At 35.1% G+C, this 26,426-nt stretch overlaps 1 protein-coding gene across 20 annotated transcripts in view; it reads right to left on the bottom strand.

Moving 5' to 3' along the window:
- LOC140748299 (voltage-dependent L-type calcium channel subunit beta-2) overlaps positions 1 to 25,989 on the bottom strand; it is a 192,512-nt gene extending 166,523 nt beyond the window's left edge. For 19 of the 20 annotated variants that reach the window (XR_012102933.1, XR_012102935.1, XR_012102931.1 and 16 more), the window contains exons 1-2: positions 25,833 to 25,989; positions 22,979 to 23,082 (exon numbers count right to left, since the gene is read on the bottom strand). Coding sequence is in view for 13 of the 20 variants with exons in the window: in XM_073081105.1 (XP_072937206.1) it covers positions 22,979 to 23,044 (66 nt within the window). In the remaining 7 variants the exon portion in view is untranslated. Of the gene's footprint in view, positions 1 to 22,978; positions 23,083 to 25,832 lie in introns of those variants that run through there. The other variant, XM_073081127.1, reaches the window with a different exon arrangement.
- Positions 25,990 to 26,426: the final 437 nt, after the last annotated feature.

Below are 26,426 nucleotides of genomic sequence, written 5' to 3'. Positions count from 1 at the left end.
CAGTTTTCCTTGAAACAAATAGTACCTACAAAAGCTCCAGGCTCTCGAAAAATATCTTTGCTAATACGTGAGATATATTTCCCTGGGCAAAAGCTGACCTTTGTAAAACAGTTTTAAATATTATTTTCTATGCTGTTTCTTTCCCGTAAACCAAACATCTTTTGAAGAGATGAAGAGATATCTAGGGTAGTTACTGATGTTAAGCAATCAATCTGTAAGCAATCTATTGTGATTAAAAAAAAACATAATATGGAAAAAGAAAAATTGTAATAAAGTAGTATAACGTTTTACCTACATAAAACATTCCAATGTAATATAAAAAAATACACACAGCAGAGCTTAATACTGCATAAAGTAATAATGTTCTATTCCTGAACCAAAGAAACATACATATCATGTCTACGAAAAACTACTCAATAATTAAATTCACAATCATACTTAATTACAGTCCATATGATTAGACATTCATTAAATATATTTTTTATTGTGATATTTCCCAAAACCAGCAGGTTTTCCTTAAGTTCATGATCCACACCTATTCATTTGAATAACGTCCTTATTATATGTTCGGCGTAATTTACGCTGAACTAAATGTTACTCTACGTCTACTCATAATTATGTATTCAGTTTTTATTATGTAGAAGTAGCAGAAGAGCATACAGTCCACCTGATGGTAAGTGGCTGCTGCGGCCCATAGACATCTGTAATCAACCTCAGATAGGATTAGATATCACTACCTGAGAATGACCACAGATGCGCCGTTACCCCTGAGGACCAAGGTAGAACGCCTTGGGTGCCGCCGGAGTCGAACCACAAAGGGTTCTACCACCTTCAAAAGAGTAAATTAGGTACATTGACGTTGGACAAGATCTGGTGGCTATACCACATGCATTTTAGGTATATTATGGAAAATGTATTTACCTACCTAAGCTTCTATAAAATATTTCAATTCTACAAAATTTTCAAAAAGTCGTGCACCTATGTCAAACTATCGATCTAGAACTTAACAGACAAAATGAATACATAAGAGCATATATCGTGTAGACAACAGATAGATTGTATTTCTAGAAAAAGGATTGATTACTTCATCTAACGATAGTAACCAATTAGTGTAACATAAATAAACTTATTATAGAGCATAAAAAATGTACCCACATTGTAATGTATCCACATTGTTTTAGCTCTAAAAGAACATTAAATAATAACACGGTGCCATATCCTGTTGTACCAATATTTGGTTTTGTACAAATGTAAAATAATTCGACATAAAAACAAAAGGTCAAATTAAGCTACTTAGTCGGGTACTTAACAATAAATTGGCGACTATAAAACAAAATGAATAAATTATGCGAACAAGAATATATAAAAATAGTACTGTATGACCCGTCCGTAACCTACAAGCGAAGACGGAATATTTAATATAAAAACTCATCGAATCGTTATAAAAACGCAACCTGAATACTTCCTTAAAATATGTGGTATATTAGAGAGGCTATTTGAAACTAGTATCCTCTCCAATCAACCTCATGAATAGCACTAAAACTATAGAGTCATCATTACGTAGACATGACATTTGCAAAGATATAGACAAATTTTCATTCAATGCTTTTATTCAATGCTTTTACGATTTTAAAATACCTAATTTAAATTTTAATTTACTTATTTTTTGCATTTCACCAAATATGAATCAACATTATAGAATGAGCTTTATCATTCAAAATTACTGAAACTTCCTGCGTTAATATTTAAAAATAAAACACATAAGTAAAAAAAATAATCGCACGAGTAGAATAAAATAAGTATTTTTAAATGTCACAAAAATAGAAAATACACCGTCTAATTCTGTAATGAAACATAGTATTTATTTTTAAATATGTTAAACACATCTACGTAACACGTAATCTATGGCTACAATTAAATTGGATAATTTAGATTTGACATTCATCTGATATTAATTAAAGACAAATTTGACAAAGGCTTCATGTAGTCATAATTTTTATGGACGTCTAATGAATTTCATTAATACGAGTTGTAAAATACGCAGCTGAGTTATAAGTTATAAACGGTTGGGTTCTAATTGTGACTCTGTGGATCTTACGCCCACGGAAACCAAGAATCGAGAATAATTACGAACGAATTCTTAATTTTTATTTCGTGATATCGATCGCGGTATAATTACGATCGTACATACGATTTACGATAGATACTGATTGAAATTACGATTCAAAACATGTTACGAGTACTTTTAATAGTTACCTGTGGGTACCATGTTGAGCTTATTGATTTACGCCCGGAATTAAAAATCAATCCATTAAATATTTACCTACTAAAGATCGAAATTTGAAGATTTGAAGTAGGAAGAAATTATCGCACATCTTTGATAGTCAAAAAAATAGTTACTTAGACTGATTTATTAAAAACAGTCGGTTCTAGCGTGAAAATTCAAAAAAGAACGCACGTGAATGCACCCAGTCGCACAAGAAGGCTCATTTTAAGTATTTTTGACGAAGATCAGATCCGCGCTCCTCCCACGACAGAAGTTAGCATAATGATCGATCGGTCGCACAAATTAAGCGATTTGGGTTTGATCAGATAACGTAACTTCGTTAATATTACCTAAGGATGGTTGTTAAGCTGATATTAATATTCAAAACCGCCTAAGTATGTAATCTTTTATTGTTTTTAACTAACTATACGCTTACGGGCATTATTCTAAAATATTTGAATGTACAAATATTTTAAATATATAACTTTAAGATGCACTTATTAATGGCTATTAAACTAATAATATACAAAACGATAAGTAGATTTATATATTTGCTGTATTGTTATTAATTTTACCGTCGAGTCTAATATTATGCAAATATATTATATTTTTATAATTTAATATTTATAAGTCTAGAACTACGATTATACGAGGGTACCTATACGACACAAAAAGCCTTATTAATTGATAAAAATATCAATGCATATCCAATATTTGCATATCAATTGATAATAATGAATTGTACCTATTTATACACGTCTTGTACCTATTAATCTAACGACCGTATTAACATATTTCATTCAAAATTTGGGAATCATATTCCCCGTAAGTTTCCCACAAAACTAATAATGTATGTTATTAATAATTATCATATTATTATTAATCAAAATTCTTACAAGCAAACTTATTGGCAAATACCAATACATATGTTACTTTATTCATTGGCGTCTTTCAATGGTTAATTTAGTTATTTAGCACATAATAACTTGTAACTATTATATATTAGTTATCTTCCAAAAACATCCGTTTCATATAAAAGTTGTATATCATCTCGACATGTGATCGTTCCGTTCATAATTAAAATTTATTGGTTAAAATTAACGCAGTAAATGTGCAATCAAGACATAGCTAAGATGGACCAATAAAATACTAATGGTATTTTACATAACTATGTATTGCCGACTCTCTTCGGAATTAATGTTTTATGTGTATGAATAGATGGAAGTGAAGTTTATGTCTGTATGTGTGTTTCAAATACTAACAATTTTGAAAATTTCAGAGCACCTTTTTTCAATTTTTTATTTTCTTTAAGAGTAATCTTTATTTTTTTTGGAGAAATGTTATCCAACAACAATTCTATGGGTTTATTTTTAAATTGAATGTACCTTCGAAGAAGATAGACCTTTATGTAGTTGACTCCTGTGGCAACATCGCCAGTTCCATTTTTGCCTATTTACAGACGTGCTCCACTTTGAAGGGTGTCTAAGGGAGATACACTTATCTGAGGCGTGCCAACTTAGTCCTCAGGCGTCGCAACGCATCTGTAGCCAACAGTAGGAAGAACTTTAATCTTATCTGTGGTTGATAACTGATTTCAATGGGCTGTAGTTACTTTCCATCAAGTGGGCTTAATAACAAACATATTTTTTATAATTACAATTAGATTTTGTACGGTATAATAAGGTTGACATATGCAATTAAATTCTAAAATAAATAAAAAATAAAAAAGACTTGAAATTAAATATTATACGGCAAACAAGTAAGTTCTTTATCCTTTATCTGTATAAAATTGCCTCACATATGAAATTGAAAGCATGTGCGAAACTGAGAGTGGCGCACAAATCAGTGGAGTGCACCTGCCGCCGCCCGCTAATAATAACAATTATCGCGTGCGCCTGCGCCGCCGGAAGGTGACCCTTTGGAGCTGGGGTTGCCAGAGCAACTTACATTGCAAGTAAAAAGGAAAATGTGAAATCATTTTGTTTTGAAATATTAACTTATCGTACCCATTTAGGTACAAATTATTTATCAAACATTAGGTACTATGTTAATCATTAGGTAGATTTTACTCTTAGCTTCCTACTTTCATAAATGTAACGTCCATGGTTAATTTTAATAACAGAAGCCAGTTTAGTATTTTTTAACAGTGTACTTTTTTAACAATGACGTTTATTTCTTTTCGCATCGTGCAACGTCACAAAATCGTCGAGGATGTGGTCGTTTACCCATAAAACTATTTTTAGAAAGAAACAAAATTTTGCTCAAGTTTGACGTGTGCTTCGTTGGCGTTATATTTCACCTAACTGCACCTTTCTAGCAACAACAGAGTTGTTAACGCGTCCTTCTCTACTAAAAAGTACAATTAACAAATCAAGTGCACGTCCCTTGCACTGGCAACCCGCGCAGGCTGCAACGCCGCCTCGCCCTCCAAGGCCGCGGGAGGGAGCTCCTCTTTTTGTTGCGCGCGCGCAGTCAAGGCCACGCTGACCCAGTGCCCCGCGAGCCTGCGCCGCGGGAGCACGTGGCGAGCAGATGGGATGCGTATCATGCGTAACTTCACTTTCTTTTTGTAAACTGGTTGAAACAGGATCGGGTGCGTACAACCGATTCACGGGCTCGATTCTTTGTCAGTTGGGAAAGGTTGGGGTTGCAAGCTTAAAGGGTCGCCTTAATGAATCATAAGTTAAATTGATTAAACAGCAAACCATTATTTAAACAATAATATTAAATGAAGGAACAATGGGCATTTTAAGCGTAGCGTAATAGGTATCTATTCTGTAAACTTGCGGAAGCTTTGCGAAACCTCCCAAATTAATAACAGAGAAAAGATTTATTCTTTTCATTAGATACTGTTTTTGTAGATTAGAACCGATTATAATTATTTGAAATAATAATAACACTTGGGTACGCCATAGAACCTTTTGAATGTAAAGTAATAAAGATTTTAACACACCATAGATAGACCATAGCCATGAGGCCAAGAGCGCCTCTAATGCCTTTCACACAGGATTATCCACGAGAGAGGGAGTCGTAAAACATATAACGGGATACATAATTTCATGGAGTATATTAGGGTAGTTGAAATAGATAGCCATTTGTTTGGTAAGCTTACAGAGCTTTGTCGGTAGTGAGGTGTGGTTTAATTTCGCATACATCTAGCAAAGAATGACTTATATCCCAGTTTGTTGTTGTAAACTATCTTAACACAATCTAAAATAACTTCATAATTAACCACAGACCTATATTTGTTTTGTAATAAACCGATTTTAATATGCAATGTGTTAAATAATATATGTAATTATTATATAAAATTCTCGTGTCACAATATTAGTTACCGTACTCCTCCGAAACGGCTTTACCGATTTTCACCAAATTTGATATCCATATTCAATAGGTCTGAGAATCGGCTTCTATCTATTTTTCATATCCCTAAGTGATAAGGGTTGTCCACACTTAACATTTTTTTTATTTATATGGCAACACAACGTTTGCCGAGTCCCCTAGTAATTATTATAAAAACAAAAATCCTAAGTGGTTTAGACGAATCTCGACACCCTTAATGTTACAGTAGGTCAAGCCGTTTGGGCTGCAGGGTAAATGAGTGGGCAAAGCATGAGACATACATTCAAACATCTCGAAAAATCGCACAAAAATATTGAAATTCCAATTACAAAATTCTAAATGTTCATTAGTTTTACAGTTGCCCGCCTACGTTTAAAGGTAATTCCTAGAAGTCATTAAATAGCGGTTCACTTTATCAGTTAAATTAACATTCGTATCGGTACTATCGACCACATATGTATATGCAGATGAAGATACAGTAGTACTGCGGTAGCTTATAGCTTGTAAATATTTCTCAATAGACTACTGACAAACGGGATAAGTCGCTCCGTCGTGGACGCTGGGTGGCAACTTAATGTATGTTCGAATTTATAATACAAAAGTTTCGATACCATTTTTATGGTAATGTTCATGTTTTTACATAAAAGACTTAGTTAAGTAAAGCTGGTTTTGAGTTGAATACTTTAAATAAATTAAAATTCTTTCTAATTAGAATTGGCGAATACTTAAGTGCAATAAACTAAATCCAAGTATGCATATTATTTTTTATATAAATCTCTAAGCGTGAGAACTTTCGGAGTATTTTTCGCAGCGAATACCGAATAGTTGTTTTGTTTCAAAACTGATGGTTCTGCAGTTTTTTGCGATAAAGTAGCGGCTACGTTAAAAGAGATTGATATAAATTGCCCAATGGGAGCTTTTTCGTTGGGTCAACATAGGCACAATAACGGCACCACAGGGTAGTGTATAAATGATGCAAGTGTATATACTTTGCGTACCAAAAGGTATTTCGCGTATCAAAAGAGAGAGCAAAGCTCTTGTAGAGAACAAATTTCACAGTTTCTAATTAGGTACTTTGCAAATGTCAATTACGTAGATACATTTTCAAACTTCGATGCGTTTGGGGTTCCCGTGTAAAAAAGACAAATAGAATGAAACAAACATACCCAAAAACTCACACCAAGCACAAATATAAAAATCATAATTTAGATGTCTAGATTATACCCGGAAACCTCTATAAGCGTTGTGGACTTAAAAAGCAGTGATAGCTTAACTGTTTTGATGAAGGAATCATCGCGAAAAACCCTTCACGCTTAAAAGTTCTAAAAAAGTCTTCAAAGGTGTGTCCAACCTACCAATTCGCGCTTTGCCAGCGTGGTTGACTGTGACCTAAATCCCTCACACTCTGAAAGAAAACCCGTGCCCAATAGGACAGCCATAGCAAGGTAGACAACGACGACCAATACACATATGATCAATTAATATCGTACAAGTATCGTAAACTGCAACTGCTAAGAAATATAGACTTTATAAGCAGAGCGTACTATCACAGAATGTCTAAGCACGATCCGCATCTATTGCTTGCTGTGGATGCAAATATCTAAATTAACAATTTTATTGCTTACCCAATAAACCAGTCGAAGTAAAACGTGTATCGAATCCCACAGCATAATGTTATAAACAGTTTCCACAATTTCACGCGTTATATCACCAGCATTAAGCGACATGAAGTTAAGAGCCTTAAATTAAATTGGCCGCCGGAAAACCGAATCCGGAACCTCCGCATTTCATATTTGTTGCGGACCAATAAGTCAATGTACCGAAAATACATGTAACCGGGTAAGGGCACATACACACTGAAGCTAATATGTATGTAATGTACGTAATGTACGTAACATTTTATTACAAATTGTATTTCAAAAGTAATAATGGAGTGTGTAGAATTCAAATAAAACCAAGGATATGTTAATGACGATGCATTATATCATCTATACAGCCTACGTCAAATCGTAGCAGTGTCCTAGCAAAATTGATTTCTTTAATGGCAAAAATTGGAGAAGCGCTCTCCAAGAGAAAAACTATAAATTTATAATTGGAAATATTGTGGGGCAGTGGGGCAATATGATTAATGAGCTGATAATTATGAACTTAATCATAATATTTATTATTTTTAGTATTCCCGGCACAAAAATAACAAATGAAGATCAAGAATACGAGTAGACTATCCACCGATTTATTTATTTATAATTTTTATATACGAAAAATAATGTATATAAGGTATATACATTGTGTAGTTATAAAATAATAAGAATGATCACAATCATTTTAATAATTACAAAATACCTTAAAGTATCCTTTCATTTTTTTGCAATCTGAGAAAAATATATCGAAGTGTTATTATTTATTTGTCAAGACCAGTACCCTTAGTATGAGTTTATATGTATTTACAAAAATTACTATTTTTGTATTTGTTTACGTATTTCCCATAGGTACATTTCCAATCAGTTTGATACAATCCGCTAGCGGCGCTTATTGAAAATGTATGAGCAAATATGTAAACAAATACAAAAAAGTATTTTTTACATACCAAGGGTACAGTATGCACGCAGCCTAACGGCGAAACCAATGAGCGATACTTTACGCCATTTGAATATATTCATGATACGAACAGTGTACAGGTGGGACTATTTATATTATAATGTAATATCGCTTATTTATATATTTCCTGTCCACTCGCAATATACGACTTTCTATTGTGCTATTGGAAAACATTATACTAGCTGTTTGACCTGGCATCGCATGTTTTATTACGTATGTTATCAATTATAGAAACTTAGTGTTTTATGGTTTTAGTGTTACTACGCTGTTTATAATGATATCCGAATATCTGTCTATCCTATACTAATCTTTTGACTTAGGTGTAAAAAGTACTAAAAGGACAGAGTACATATAGGTATTGAGCGTTTAAATAAATATCAATGTGATTTGCTCTATTGTTATAAAGTAGTAGAGTAAGTTAAATTAGACTGTATTTTTTAATGACCGCAAGAAATAATAAAAGTCAACCAAGTCTGTGATAATTCGTTTTGCTATGATTAACATTAAATATCGCCACGCAGACGATACTCGATTCTTGGCCTGTAATTTTAAATTATGACTTTAGATATTTATTCCGGAATAAGTGTTTATCTGTCTGTGTACTTTGTCGATGAGATCTAAGAAATCTTGTGTGAACTTATATTCATAATCTCATACAAGAACTCGTAGATTTTTTATAAGTTCTTGTATGAGATTACGATTACTACAGAGCATTCCTTAAAAAAAATAGCAAAATGAATATCGCAAAAAAATATCATGGTATATACGCAAATTTTGATATACTTATGATTGAGTAACACACATTCAGACGTGCACCTAATTCCGATGCAAATGTGAAACCACATGACTTGATCGTCAACAGACACCATTCTGCAAAATCGATAGAGGAGTTTAACTTATGCTATCAATCATGAGATTATGATACAGGAAAAAAGCTAATAACGTTATAACTTACAAATTGAGACATTGTATGCTAGTTGGATTAACCTACTCATTAATCGACGCTACCCAATTGTACCTTATCGTAAATAATGTTATATATGAAAAAAAAAACGAAATATGCAAAATATTTCAACATAATAAAAAACAACAACATAGAGCCCCGCCATATCAGCATAAATATAAAGTTTGTAAGTAAAATTAATAGTAGATATATTTATATAATTTGCGATGTTTATTTAGGTAATTTGGATGGAACAAACAAACATGCAGTTTACCTGATTATTAGTGGCTTTTACCCAAGGACATCTGTAAACAACCTCGGATCAATTAAGAGAGGGTAAATATACGTAATGTGTGGTAAGAGAGATTTATTATTAAGTATACCTCTAATACCAATGTAGACGAAATTTGTTTTTTTTTTGAACTATCAAATGAGTTTGCACAAACCATGTGCAAAGAAAATAAAAAAAAAATAATACAATAAAAAAGAAGACAATAAAAATGTAGAGAAATTTAGCACAAAACAAACAAAGGTTATGTGTTCAAAACATGACCAGCTTATTTTTAAGACAGGGTATTAACACAAAAACATTTGTTATTTATGATAATACCTAGAAAGTGCGATCATTGATGGCCGCGACCATCATTTAGCGAGCACGACCATTTGGCCTACCACCGCATGGTTTGCGCATGGATTTAAACGATCATGCATAATTCATGCTTTATGCGGGTGGCACACGATCCAACATCGTCTTTACACACTAGATCATCGTTTAACGTGCAGTATTGTTTAGAATTTTAAACTAAGTGATAATAAACACTTTCTACACTCACAGCCCCACACTAGGATTCCCTGTGTCGTGGGTGCCATGGACACACACAGAGACAAATACACAAACACCCAGACCCAGAAAAAGAAATCTAAATTCATTTCATTCTTCATTTAGATATCTGTCTGGCCGGGGATCGTACCCGGAACCCTTTGCGCGTCAGACCGGTATGGTGACCACTCCATCACGCGGATCGTAATAATAGTGTATCATATTATTTTCGGCCGAATCGAACCCAAGCCCTTCGCCTATAAGACTAACATGGAGAATACTACGCCAAATCGCTCTTTTGTCTATCGTAAGTACTCTACTCTCTACTATTCTGAGCCTAAATTGCCATCAAAAATGGCCCTGAAAGAAAGAGCCTGAAAAATCTTCCGATACTTATGTTTATCAATGTTTTGAACATAATATTGGTATCGTGGATAGTGTACACGGTGCTTTACACGCGAATCAGTAGACAAACAGACGGTAACTCAGCAGCGGTGGCTGATTTAATTTTATTTCCATTCAGATTTATTCGGCCACGCCCGCTTTTTTAACACACAAACAGTTTAAATCACAATAAATTATTATTATTTGTTGATTAATATAACAACAACATTTTGTAGAAATAATTATCTTATGTATTTCTAAAATGCTTATCAGAAAATATGTCAAAATCTGGAATTTGTACATTAGAATTATATTTCTATACGTATATTGCGTAGGCAATGACTTAATTTTTCCAAGTCAATTCGTCAGATTATTTAAAAGATGGTAAGTTCCTGACATTTGCGAGCAGCGCCACCTAAACTGTAGGTCTTATAGCAGCAATGTAGCCCTGCTGTATTCTGCTTAAAATTATGTCCAGGCAGCTTCCCACTTTCGAGGCGTTTCATTGTAGCCGTTAGAAGTGGCAACGCATCTATGATCGTTTTCATGTAGGGCTCCTGTTTGCTAATTCTATGACAAAAAAAGCCTAAATTTTTAAAATGCTCCAATTCTACACACGGTCATAAAAGTTGCAATAATGTTAAGATTTTACTCCGTATCATTTCAAAAGATATCATCTTATATTAAAAGTATCTTACTGGTAAAATAAAATAAAAATCTACACTTATCCCACCCTTACACTGAGTGCAAGAAGTCGCAGTAGTGCTCATTAAAGCATATTTTAAGCAAGGCAACTTCAATTTACATCAAAGGGACGAGTCAAATGCGTCGTGTCACCGAACGCAGATCTACCTTAAAATAGATGGAGCTCTAACACACATGTACTACTTTGGAATTACATTTAAAACACTACGTATTATTAAGTGTCGTATTAAAGTTAAGACGGTTTTATGACAATAGCACAGCGGTTACCCATATACCAATTGTTTGTCCAGTAAGATAAGTAATGGATAGAGCTCTGCATTAGCTATTTTTCTCATTTTGAAGTTGACTTGGTTCTCCTTTGAAATTAAGACGGGATGTGGACTTCAGAGGCCTTAGCTCTTCACGCTGTCCCATCGCAAATTGTTAAACTTCACAAACCTTAGAACACTTTATGAAGAACTCTGATGTTTTACATGATTTCATACGATGTCTTCGTCGCTGAATCAACACCTTCAAGTAATTTAAAAAATATATAAGATTTATTGCGAAAAACAATTTTTAATTAGCAAGCTGACCCGGCAAACGTTGTGTTGGCGTATAAATAAAAAAATGTTAAGTGTGAACATTTGAACAAACCTTATCATTTAGGAGTATGAAAAATAGATAATAGCTTAGGTACATAGCTTTTTTATTTTATGCATATGTATTTGGAATATATTGCACTTTTTGATAGTAGCCGATGCTCAGACCTACTGAATATGCATATTAAATTTGGTGGCAATCGGTGAAGCTGTTTCGGAGGAGTACAATAACTAACACTGTGACACGAGAATTTTATTTATAAGAATAACCCCAAAAAATTGCAGTCTTTGGTGGGGTTCGCGTGGTGGTTCTCTTTAATCAAATTAGCTACTATGTTATTATTTCAAACATTCAGAAATAAAAGACGACGTCGATGAGATTGTGGTCCGTGTGAGTGGAAGCTAAGAGTGAAAATCCGTTTGTTATTCTCCTTTTACAGCCATTAGTTATTATTTATTATTTCTCTTTTTATAGAATAAAGAGCGCCCTGCAGGAATGCAATGAGATTATTGCATTAGGTATATTTATTTATAGTTACATACGCAGGACTCGCGAGCAGGATGGGTCGTAGGAGCGGTCATATACTCGACACTACTTCAACTTGACACGAAAAGGTGGAGACCTGGAATAGTTGGAACTCTGGTCGGACAAATACTCGATGATGAAATTTGGGGACTGGATGGTCTCTGTGTGTACATAATAACCATGCCACAGGGTATCCTAGTTTAGGGCTACGAGTGTCGAAGCGTAAAATTCATATTACGAGTACTTCTTAAAACTTAACTGGATTTTAAAAATGACAAATTTCTGTAAACTTATTTTCCTTTGTGTAATGGGTGTTACGAACAATAAATAAAGACATAGTTGAAACACATAACCTCCTACATTTTTGAAGTCAAACCACAAGATAAATTGTTTTAAAAACAGCGATTTCCTTGAACAAGAGATTAGATTTTATATACATTAAATCGTTTTTGGAATTCGTGTGTCATACCAACATACATGTAAATCATGGGTCTACGAACTCTTTACGGCTATTATTTTATTGCTGTGTCCAAATTAATGACCTCAATATCCGTAAAGCAATGACTCATTTACATTACTAATAGAAAATTCCATAAAACAACTTTATCCGCTTAAAGAAAGGCGTATTAAGTAGGTTTTATTTTGCTACGTAATATCCTCTAATTAATTAAAGTGAATCTTAATGATAAATGTTGCAGTTATTTATGATATTGAAGTAACAAACAATCATGCACTAAGTAATTAGTCGGAAACTGCTGCCCATTGATATTTACAATTAATCCCAAATAGGATTAGAATCCTACCTGCTGTCGCCCACAGATGAGACTTCCTGAGGATTAAGTTGAAGCGCCTCATGTAAGTCTATCTCCCATTTCGCACCCTTCGAAACATAGCCACGCTTAGCACTGCTATTATGAGATAGAACTATAATGAAACAGGATACTTCAAACAGGGTTGAATTCCTGAGTTAGATGCACTGCTATCCTGATGATTTAATTTTAATGCCTCGAAGAGTAAGTACTTTACTCTTCGAGGCTTTACCACATTGATCAAATCAGAACACGGCAGCTTAACACACCTACATATAAGGCAGAAATAGTGATTGCGGAGGCGATCATAAAAGGGTTGTACCACCTTCATACTTTTACCGCTGCTTTACATTAAGTAAAAGGCGTTGTTTTTAGACAAAACGCCACCAGATAACAATAGATCAAACACAGTTTTATAACAGCCATTAGATCGCTTCTTGGACAAATTCACAAGTCGCGTACCCACTCGTGCGCTTATGGTCATTACATGTAAGTAACATTATTTATTGCTCGTAAATCTTCGGCGACTCATTAGCTCGTGTGTGGGCACCTTTATGATCGCGCGACCAAAAAAGTGTACAATTTTTATTGTTTTCGCTGCCATTTTAGCAGAGTTCAATGAAATAGAGTATTCGAGCTAGTGAAATGACGAAAGATCTGTCTATTCAACAATCTACTTTTTATTGAAATAACAGTTTTGGTGATCAAAAGTGCATGGCGAACAGCAGATAGATAAATTTCGATAAACAACTAAATAAATCTAGTTTGTTGGCCCGACCAAAAAGGTGTAAGTGTGATAGCCTAGTGGTACAAATTTAGTTCTCTCGTGTTATCCTATGATTTAGATAACTAGCACCCGTGATTTCTCTATATTTTGTGACTATGAGATTATCATTAATTTGTGAATATAATTTAAGGGTTAGGAAAATGATTGTAAGGAAAATTACCGGAGAGTTCACTAAAGTAAAATGTTAAATAAAGGTGTACGTAGTCTACCAATTCGCACTAGACCAGCAAGATGGACTATCATCAAGGTAGAAGCAAGGTTACCCATCTCATTTTGAGAGATCCATACCATCGTGGGACAAGAATCGAAATCAACTACACAGAATTATAGTATGTAACTATCAGAATAGAAAGCGTTAAATACCTACATACATATGTTTATTATTTAACGGTACATATCCGAGTATATCTGCTCACACGGTGTAACTAACCGAGTTCTTAGAGCTCATTAAATTCAAAATCGTGAACTAAAAATTGGAAATCACCTAATGATGTCACTCCGTTGTTTTGCAAAAAGCACACCTATTCTGGAACTCATAGCCATCTAAATATCCCGCTACATAGCATTGCTAATAACAGTAAACGATTTAAATCGCCGACGAAAAACAATCGGGCGGGAGTGAGGGCCGCCATCTTCGGCCGCATTTAATTGACTTAGAAAAATGTCCAGAATAATGCTCGTCGTTGGTTTTATTTTGTCTCGCTGCGGCGAGTGTCGCTGGGAACGAATTGAACGCGGGTTCCGTATTAACGCGTTCAGAATGCGTAGAGCGGACAGTGCACACGAAAATTGCTTAATCGGTCGTCTTTTAAAGTATCTTTATCTTGTAGAGTACCCTTACCATGAGTTTTCAAAACATCCCACAATTTTACGTTACGTTTACTCAATCCATTATTCTGTTCCGTTTGCTTAGTAGACTAAGTAAACGTAACAATAAGTAAGTGCTCAAGTCTTTTTGTCCACCTCACATGTTAGCAAAAAAGCGAGACAGAATATAAAGCGCCATTTGTCAATTTAGACATTTAATGTTACGTTACTGACGCTATAGTTCTGATACAATCCGCTAGGAGCTCTGATTGGAAATTGTATGGGCAAATACGTAAACAAATACCAAAACAGTCATATTTTTCATAACGTAAAAACTCATGGCAAGGGTACAGTTGTCAAAGATTGTGCAGAGGTGATTTTTCCGGAATATCCGACATGTTTATGGTTACTTTGATCGTATCGTAGTAATGTAGTGATTGCACGAGTCTTGCTTCCAGTTAGAGTAACTAGGTTTATTTAATTACCCTTGTTAGTACAGTTAATAGATAGTTATTGGCTTGCTTTGAGAGCATTAACTAAATAGAATTTTCTGTTATATAATTTCCGCATATTTAATTCGTGATTCGACACGTAACGACAGCTTCATAAGATTCAGATGTTTCAAATGTTAAGCGAGAAAAAGATTACAAAAAAATACCAGTTATTTTTATATATTTACATCTCTAATGTACAATGTATTTGTGTGACATATTTTATGGTATTTTATCACACCGATCTTTTATTATATTGTGGATGGAAAGAAGTTTAGTATATATTATGTTAATCTCATATTGTGTCATTCACATCTAGCGGTGTAGTCTGGTAGAGCACGTCTGTGATCTGGTTGCGTGGCTTTAAGATCAATGAGGTTGTAGATTCATTGATCTCTATGATAGTCAACGCCTTTTTTGTATAAAATATGGCTTATTATTTAAAATGATGTTTTATCAATATAATATAGGGTGGCGCAAAATTAATCACCCTATTTTGTTTTTGAATAACTTTTGTACTAAATAAAAAAAGTGATTTTGAGTAATAGAGTACTTTACCAGGACCTGTAACTTTTTTTTTGCCTATTTGAAAATATGATATCTGTCAAGTGTCTTCCACCAGCGATGACACAAATTTGCGCCCGTTTTGTCATATTTTCCACGACTTTCCTTAAGATTTTTGCCGGCAACATTTCACATTCTAGTCGAATATTCTCTTTAAGAGCTGCGATTGACTTGTGACTTCAAGTAGTCCCAAAGAAAAAAGTCTGGAATGGACCCTGTAGATACAATAATAGTAGTAGGTATTATATCGTCACTAGAAACGCTTAAAGTCTAACACAGGGGAAAAGGGGTTTCTTTGCGTGTTACACTTAGCCTTTTCAGTGGCGATATGAATACGCAGAAATCTCTTTTCGTATCCTAAAGTTGAACGTGGACTTGGATTAGGCCTGGAGCATATACCTACCAATTATCTCTCATCACAAATTGATATTTTTAAACAAATTAAATCCAAATGCATAGTTAATAGCGAATAAAATTCCAAAAATATTATATTACAGTTATTTTGTATACTAAATAGTATTCACACTAGGAACGTCTATGTAACTAGTTATATGTATAAATCAATTTAAAAGGTTGATTATATAAATAAACATAGATCCAATAATTTGTACGTTGCAGTTTGAGGATCATTAAAACAATCTGTCAAATAGAGTAGATTGAACATATTAACTTAAATATCACTGTATAATAAATTAAACCAGGAAATAAAACCAATCAACGTACAATTAATAAGCAAAGTAGATCATCTATCCGTCTACCAAATTAATTAATTAATTTGAACATATTTTATTAAATTTAATTGTCATATTGGACAGTATTGTCAGCTGTCCAATCCAGTTCAAAGTAGGTCATTTGGAATTTATTTGACAATTGTACCATATAATGAGGCTTTGGTTTTAGCATCCTGAATATATTGCAGGCATAGATTAGCAAAGATACTTCGCCGCCTTGAAATCGAATAAAACCACAAACGGTTTATTAGTAAGTTCTTTTTTTTAATTCTTGACAAATAAAAACATTATTAGCGAAAATTTACGAATAAATAACTAATACTGCGTAATTTACATAATAAATAAATAATTATTTAAAATATTTTAGGGACATTTTAGCACGGAGACGTGGCAAAACTTTTTTACGCAACTATTTCAATTCTCAAAACTGGTTACATTTTCTTGTTAGGAGTGAGTAATCTTTACTAATCTATGATTCCAGGCTTTCCTGTACAAACTACTGAATGTTCTCACATCCGGTGACTGAAAATATAAGGCAGTATAAAATTCTTCGGGCCTGTATCGGAAAAGAGTCTAAGACGGAACGAATGATCACCAAAGATAGTAATTTTAGGGTGAAGTAGTACTAATAGTAAAGTTCATTTTAAAGCCCTAATCAAAAGTATTCCCATTGTCACAAATTGTTATTAGGCCACGAAAAAACAGGAACTAAATGTAAGAAAACAGTAGTCATTTCTATCCGCTTATTAACTGCACAACTCAAAACAATAGACTGAACAAAGCAACTTTTTATTGTGCAAATTGTAGCTTCAGGAATGTAGGCCGTACCGCATAATAAGGCTCGGGTGCCCAAAATTTATTGTACGCCGCCACTGTTTCCGAGAAACTACTGAATAATCGGCGGGCACCAGCGACCGCGCGGTATGCGGTTCGGTTCCCGCCAGAGGACAGTTATGTTCGCTATTCTTACGTAACGAGTGGGAAAAAAGCGGGCCCTGGCGGCTCGTAAATCTGTCGTTTTGATATTACGTCGCAATTTCAAAGGGTTTCTAATGTACTGTTATTCCAAAATAACATCAACAAATACTTAGGTAAGAATTGGCGATTTTAAAGTAATTACCATTTCTAAGAATTTCTTGATTGTACAATCCTTTTATCTACACTAAAACACGTTATTATTTTTCGTCTGGTTTTCTATTCAGAGAAATCTTGGAAAGTGATCAACCTATTATAGAACCTTTTGAACAGAGATTTAGTTCACAAAAATCCTAGGTAACTTCTTGCTCACATTTGATAATTGTGTATAGGAAACCGACTAACCTAACCTTGAATACAACTAACGCTAGACATGTATCATTTTTTGCGCTATTATTCGCAAAGATAAAACTGTGAATCAAATGCGCGAAGTGTTTCCTCGTTCTAATAATAGAGTGAGAATCGCTCGACCGAATAATCTCTAAGTACAAACAAATCACGTCATACCAAATCATCACTGTTATAAACATCGAAAATCGTGATACATCCAATACAGAAGCGACTCATCACTCATCATCACGATCGCTAGCAGATCGTTCACGACAATGCAGCATTAATCATAGCGAGCTCCCCCCCTCACCCCCTCCCCTCCACCGATAGGCGTGGCGATGCGCGCGCGCCGATCGGACCGACAAGGTCGTCTGACCCACAGTTAGATGCGTAGATTTTATGCACATCTCGTACTCGTGTCGGCACACTTAGACAGGATACGGCCGTGTGAGTAAGGGCTGGAGATCGAGACGCCTCAGAAAAATGTGGAGCGATACTTTGGTAGAACAATGAGACGAGTTGTAGGTATAGTATAGCTTTGCTGGGTGTTTAGCTGATTTTGTTGCAAGGTTTTAAGGTGTAATAATATTTTTGTTACAAAAGTAGCAATTATTAATTATATTCAAACGAACCTTTAATCCAACTGTTTGTTGGATAGACGCACTTACCTAAAATAAGACCGGAAAAAATTTAAAGATTCAGATTACAGAAAATTGTTATGGACAGATTGTGGAGGCCAATCAAAATAAAAATTCATGCATTTAAATTTTTGGACAAAAAAAAACCCTGGTCATGACCATAAAGTTGCAGAACGCAAATCGCACCATAATCTCCGCGCTTAATAATTTGAAGTAATTGCGCAAAATTCGCCAATTGAAATATTTTAATTGCTCCTCACTAGAGACTAGGCTTAAGGCGAAGACGATTGTTTGTAAATAAAACGGAAATATTGTTTTCAACCTGATGGTAGATTGTATTCAACAATATCGTCTATATTCATATTTTTTTTATTACATATGTTTTAATTTTCATATCGACTTTTTGCCTTCGAAAATGGCAAGATTTCTAACTAATGCCGAAGGTTACTTATTGCTCTTGTGAACTAAGTAGAAACGCCTCATACTATGTTCACTGCTTTATCAGACCGTTCATATTAATTACACCAAAGCTATTGTAAAATTTATATTACAACAACACCAACATTGCGAAAAAATATTTTTAAATCAAAAGTTAAGATAAAAAAGAAATAATTACCTATTACGTTTAGATCCACAAAATACAAAAATAACTAGTACCGTAAATACGTACCAATTTACTACGTTGTTTTTAAGACGAAGCTAATATTATTCAAATAAATTACCCTTAAATTGTTATTCATAGAATCAATAAACGCGCCCATTGACCACGAAGCGCGTGGGTGGCGAAAAATTACCTTTTATGTAACTCCGATACGAATGTCGACGCGCAAATAATATTTCTAATTGTTGTTGCGCACAAATTGCTTTATTTCCCTTAATTAGAGGTAAAAAACGGCAATTGCCCAACGGAACGTTTTGGCAAGCTCTACTCATACGCGAAATCGTTTAATTGCAAACTACGAAGGCTTTTACGAATAAACTTTTAATTAATGGCCATAAAGTTTATACATTTTTCTTTAGATTTTGCAAATTACCGAGCTTTTTGGAATACCAGAAATTATGAATTGTCGATTCCAAAAATACGTTTAATTATTCGTTTGTATGTTAGTATTTTTAACGATCAACTAAATGTAACGGTAAACACAAGGTTCTCACCCCTATTGCTAATCTTAAATATTAATAGTGAAATAAGTAGAACAAAAATAATAATTTCAGGCTGAAAAATGTATCTCTCAAAGTTTTCATTTCAAAAATTAATAATTGTACTTTGTACCACGTACTTTGTACTTTTATTATCCCTACAAATAACCAAAACTGTATTCCTTTTCGAAACAATATTTTAAAATTAATAGAAAATAAAATCTCCGACGGAGATATGAAAGGCGCTGCAAAAATTCTATTTTCCAATGATACTATGGCTACGCGCTCACCTGAAACGCTTGGGGCACTTCGCGATAAACATCCCACACAGGCATCCTCGCAGTTACCTTACCCTTCGTACAATCCGCAGCATGAATTTTTGAGAGTCAGCGAGGAAGCCACCAAGTTCGCTATCCGTTCATTTTCGAGCGGATCTGCTGGTGGTTTAGACGGCCTTACTCCACAGCATTTGAAGGATTTAACTGATCCCTTTTTAGGCGAAGCAGGTGTAAGTTTGGTGAAGGAGCTCACTGCTCTCATTAATTTAATGTTAGCAGGAAGAGTTCCTCCCGAAATTACACCTGTACTTTATGGAGCCAACCTCGTTGCTCTTAAAAAAAAGGATGGAGGCATTAGGCCCATCGCTGTAGGTTGTACTCTACGAAGATTGGCTTCGAAGTTGTGCTGTCGTAATTATAACGAGCCATTGGCTAGTCGGTTTAGGCCTCGGCAACTCGGCTTCGGAGTCAAGGGTGGCTGCGAAGCAGCAGTACACGCTGCTCGTACTTTTTTGAATAGAAAAAAATATGAGGTTTTCTTAAAAATAGATGTCAAAAATGCATTCAATTCCGTAGATAAGGGGGCCCTACTTACAGAAATTCAAAAAGAAATGCCTGAAATTTTTGGTTACATGTGGCAATCTTATGGGACCCCCTCAAAATTATTATTCGGCGATAATGTTATAGAATCGTGTGTGGGATGTCAGCAAGGCGACCCTCTTGGCCCATTAATTTTTAGTTTGGCTATACAACCAATAATCACACAACTAAATTCTGAATTTAATGTATGGTACCTAGATGATGGTTCTTTGGGGGGAACTGCATCAACTGTATTGGAGGACCTAAAAATAATAATACAGCGTTTTAATCACATTGGTTTGAGTCTAAATTTTAACAAATGTGAGATTTTTTCGGAAAAATTATCTGTGGAACAATGTCATAATATTTATGATCAGTTCAATTCAATATGCCCTAATATATCTATTTTAGAAAAAGAAAATTTAACACTGTTAGGTGCTCCAATATTTGATGATGCATTTGCTCCCATTATAAATTCTAAATTACATCACTTTGAAAACATTTCGGAACGACTTTTTGATTTAAAACCTCACATGGCTATATACATTTTGCGCCTTTGCTTATTCGCTCCAAAATTCATGTATTTACTTCGTTGTTGTCCATTTTGGAAATTCCCATCGGTCACTCATATTTTAGATACTTTATTACAAAACTGCTTATCCAAAATTTTAAATTTAAAATTTGATGATCGTTCCTGGATGCAGGCAACTCTTCCAGTTAGGTTTGGTGGCATAGGTGTCCGCACGACGGAAAGTTTAGCACTTCCGGCTTTCTTGGCCTCCTGCCATAGTACGCTCGCCCTCATCACTGAAATATTAAACACTAATTTAAATGATGTTCGGGTGGCGTACATGTCAGAGGCCGTGGAGGTCTGGAGTGATCGTTTTCCGTCTGAGGACACTTCTATGTCAGAAAAGACCAAACAATCGGTTTGGGACACACCGGGTCTTAAATCTGTTTTTGCCTGCCTTCTGGAAAGATGTCCGGACAACACTGATAGGGCCCGGTTATTAGCTGTTGCCCAAAGCGATTCAGGGCATTGGTTACACGCACTCCCGTCCAACAATATTGGCACCGTGCTGGATCCTATAACTTTGCGTATTTCCATAGGTCTCCGGCTCGGTGCCAGGATTTGCGAGCCTCATTTTTGTCCGTGTGGGCAGGAGGTGGACACGTTGGGTCGGCATGGCTTGTCCTGTACCAGGAGTGCCGGCAGGTTGTATCGTCACGGGACTCTGAACAGTTTGATTCGTCGGGCACTTGCTACCGTCTCTATACCTGCGACGTTAGAACCTCCAGGCCTTTTTAGAGACGATGGCAAGAGACCCGATGGAATCACTCTAGTTCCATGGAGTCTCGGACGACCCCTGGTATGGGACGCGACGTGCGTAGACACCTTGGCCCCATCGCACGTAAGCAATACATCTGTGTGTGCGGGGGCCGCAGCCGACCATGCCCAAACTCTCAAGCGCCGTAAATATAATAATTTATTAGACAATTATTTGTTTGCGGCGCTTGCAATAGAGACAATGGGTCCATGGTCATCTGACATGAAAAAATTCATGTCAGATATGTCGACCAAGCTTGTAACTGCTTCCGGGGACCAAAAAGCTGGCGGCTACTTTGCTCAAAGGCTAAGCCTTGCCGTTCAACAAGGAAACGCCGCCAGCGTTTTGGGGACCATGCCTCACACGGCAATTTTAGATGGTTTATTTTATTTATGATTTTATCTTTTTTACTCTTGATTGTATATATTGTTAATTAGAAATAATTTGTATATATCTTCTTTAATATAAATAAATATAGTTTAAAATATAATATATTCAGAAATAATGTAAAATTATTTTTAAGAGATACAATTTGTTGAGATTATAAATAATTATTTTATGACTTTGTACCATACTTATTTGAATGCAAAAGTGTGTTTCTAATATAATATTCTTTGAAGCTACTCATACAAGCACAATACTTGTTTATTAACTTAACTACTCGTGGATCATACTGATAAATTATTAAATAGATCAAACTAAGTTCTACTCATAATCCGAACTAGGAAATCTTGTACAGATTTCCTAGTTCCTAATACTCACGACTAAAAATATCATTATACATGTTCAGACCAGAAATTCAGAAGCGTATATATACTTTTCGAATTTATTTATATATTAAGACCTTCATTTTGAGAGATCAATTGCAGGTCTGTAATGTTATGTAATCTGTTAAAAAATTGATATTTCTATACTTTTAATGACAGCCGTAAAGGCATATAATCCCCTCACATAAAATGATCACCAGTAGTCAATAACCACAGGAGTTGCAGCTGAGGGCGAATACATAGCGATGTATCAGCAGCAGCTCGTGAGGACTAAACTGGAACGCTTCATGTTTATTGTTTTACTACACCCTTCAAACCAGATCACAGCAGCTTTACACCGCTATCATCAGGCAAAAAGGTGCAGTTGTTGTACAGTGCACCACTGCAGTCGAACCCTAAGTTCCATCTTTACTTCATACACGTGGTGTAACTTATACACTTTAATACCACCTGTATCTAGCAGAAATTAGTGCGGTTGTGCACAACTCTAACGCCGAAGAGTTCCACCGCCTTCATTTGGTATAGATAGTTTACCGTAGTTAGACGGTGTTCACCGTTGTAAAACTATAAAATCTTATGGTAAGGGTACCTGATGCGGGTGGAGGGAGCGGTGCTGGCGCGGCGGGTCGCGGTCGTGCGCGCGCGCACCGCTCATGCTACGCCGCGGCGCATGCCCGACGCCGCGCGCCCGCGCTGGAGACAACACACGGTGAGATGAACAACACAATACACTTTTTCATTCCTACATCATAAGATTTTTTATTATATATATAATATAGGTGTAGCAGACGAGCATGCATTCCACCTGATGGTAAGTGGCTTTTGCCGCCCATGGACATGTGTAATCAATATCAGCTAGGATTAGATTTTCCTAATCGGTCGGCCACAGATGCGCCGCTACCCCTGAGGAATAAGCTGGAACGCTTCGGAAAAGTATGTTGCCCTTACTACACCCTCAAAACTAGAACACAGCAGACTTTGACACTACTGTTAATAGGCAGAAATAGGTGTGACGGTAGTGACGCCGGAGTCGAACCACAAGGGTTCTACCACCATCAAATGTTGATATATGTTTGAAATAGGTATTATACTATTATTGTCAATGCCAGCTACGATAAAGATTATGTCATATCCATACAATTATCTATTTTGTTATATATCTTGATGTAAGTCTATAGCAACCACATTATAAAAACACGTACCTAATAATGTACCATATAATTGAATATCTTAATAAAAACTCGTCACATTTCAACTTTTCATTAAAACACACAGACACAATTAACATAGGTATTTGTTGCAAGGGGTATTTCGATATTTATAGTAAAATACCGTACGCCTTGGTACAAAAATTTCTGCCCTCGATTTGAATTATATTTTCTCTGCCTGTAATCGCTGGCTTAGCCTATACAAAAAAGATTCGAGGGCATCATATATACAATTAATATTTTGAATAGTAAAATGAGACATGATGTTAAATAAATAAATAAATTATAACAACACTATATATTATTTCTTTAATACAAATATTTTACATACAAATAGTTAGGTCCATATTGGCAAATTACGTCATCGCTGTTTTCAAATTCATTGTCTGATTAACACGACATTAAAAATTTAAAATGTGCAAGCAACTTGAACAGGTAATTTTTCTAAAGCCATCTGCCCAATAATTTATAATTATTTTAGAAATGAGCGCTGTTCAGCCCGGGCGTCGAACCGGGACCAAAGGTTAACGGCGGCTTACATTTGAAAGTTGTTTGTCCGCCCGACGCCGTGTGTCAACGCGATCTCTGATTACGGGGTCACATTACTTTCTGACGAAAAATATGTAGATGGGTTAAGACGCGGATTTTTATATAACGTAAAGGTGCCTTAAGACGTGGGTGTTTTATGTAATGGTAATACCAGATAGCACGGTAACTATTTTTGTTTATGATAACAATACATATAAATTGCGACGGTCTACTCAATTGTAGATTAGATCACCTCTTCAAAAACCGACCCGGTTTCAAATATGCATAAAATAAAATAACTCCTCGCGTATAATACTATCATTAAAACAAAACAGAACGAAAAATAAAATAACTATTAACAACAATTTTATTATCGACACGACTACGACGTAAACGATCTACGAACGACAGATTATATTGTAGGTACATTAACGCCATTTAATATTAAAAACATGTTATTAATTTAACAGTAGTAACGAAAAATACCCACATTACTTCTATCAATGGAACCTTTTGCGGACAATGTCAACACGGCAATATTCAATTTTAAATTCAGAATTTAGAACATGTCAATTTAAACATGACATTTTTCAATTTCCGCAACGCGTTTCCCTTTCATTTCGCTAGAGACAACTAAATGTCAGTTTGACAGCTCGGATGCAACCAAATTCACATGACCCTCCTCCCCTCCCAGCCGCGGGACATAATAGGCGACAAAGGGGTGAAGTTCCCGCTCTCGGAGGTCTAAATATAATTTTAGCTGCATTGCCACTTCACGAGGCTTCAGCTTACTCGGTCAAGGTCAGTCCTCAGATATAACTAATGAAAGGTGAAAATTAATTAGAGAGGAAATTCGGATTAATGTTTCAGAGCTTGTTTATATTGAACAATTCTATTTTAAACATAATAATATCATTGAATCTTCTTCAGATAAGATCATTCAGATAAGTTATAATTATTCAAATATTGGAAACTATTATTCTATAAAATGTATTATACTAGAAATTCAATGTTTAATTTTGTTGTTAAATTTATGTCATCTCAGTAACGTAATTATTTCAATTAAGAATTAGTTTCTAGGATCGTACTAACGCAAGTATTTATATGCTTAAAACTAAATAAAGTTAATCATTAAGTTGTGTGTTACTCATATTTTAATAATATCAGTATGGACATTTTAAAATAATTACTGTGAAATGTTAATTTTAACGTTTAATTTTATAGATATTACTGTAGTTATTTTGTATAAAAACATTTTTTTGCCAGAATCATTTGTTTAAAACATGCATGACGCAAAGCTCAAAACTCTGACATGCGCAGTGAGGTCGACCCTGTAATTGTATTAAACGCTGTATTTTCTTTATTTAACCCTTACTAAACACTGTATTTCAATATAATTAGTAGAAAATAACGTAAATTTAAATATACTGTAAAGCCTTAATATAACCAGTCAAAGTTTTGTGACTAGGATCAAGTATTTTAGCGTCAAAATAAAACAAAGTAGCACATTACACTAACGCTATCATTACCAGATTAGGCTATAGAATTCAACCCCATAACATAACATTGAAGTAAATCCTACAAGCTTAAGCTCGACAGTATTTCCAAACAATCACAAATCTCTTATCATTGATAAAACGAGGTGTCGATACACCACACGGACACTGACAGAGCCTTGCGGCTCGGGTAACGTATTATTCTACTTACACTATACACTGTAACGTCAATGTCCCAACGAAAATTGCACCACGACACAAATGTTTATCACAGAGCAGAACTGAATGCACTTTTTACTGAATTTTCACGGGGCCTGAAACTGCAGACCCTATCACTGTGACATTTGTCATGTGCGGCGCTTTCGTGCGACTTCGGGGAAGTTCGGGATTCTTCGGGGTTTTCCGAAGCGGCTCGGTCGCGTCCGTCCGGTATTGATCGCGCGAAGACGTTCGGCGCCCGGCCGCCGGTCGCCGGTGGCGCCCCCGCTCGGCGCTAATGAAACCTGATGGGTGTCCATTATTTAGCAGCATCCAAGACTGTGGTACGCGAAATTAATGGTCGCTTTATTGATTTATTGGACGCGAAATTAATGATTGATCGAACCAAACTCCGCTTTACTCTAACAAAGTGCTGTTTTTTCTATATAATTTATTATAGGCGCTTAATTAGTAAAGTTAAAAACACATCAAATTACTGTAGAGTTATGGTTATACTAATAAGACTCATAAATACCTCTTTGGTGGGATTTTCTTCAAATTAACATAACCATATTAATAAATTTAGATGTTATTAAAATTATTGCAA

This window comes from Epargyreus clarus, unplaced genomic scaffold (genome assembly GCF_041222505.1).
Source record: "Epargyreus clarus isolate Ecla_fem2 unplaced genomic scaffold, WU_Ecla_fem_2.2 ptg000015l, whole genome shotgun sequence".
NCBI lineage: Eukaryota > Metazoa > Arthropoda > Insecta > Lepidoptera > Hesperiidae > Epargyreus > Epargyreus clarus.
The sequence above is the reverse complement of the archived record's forward strand: the minus strand, read 5'-3'. Positions and strand labels throughout refer to the sequence as shown.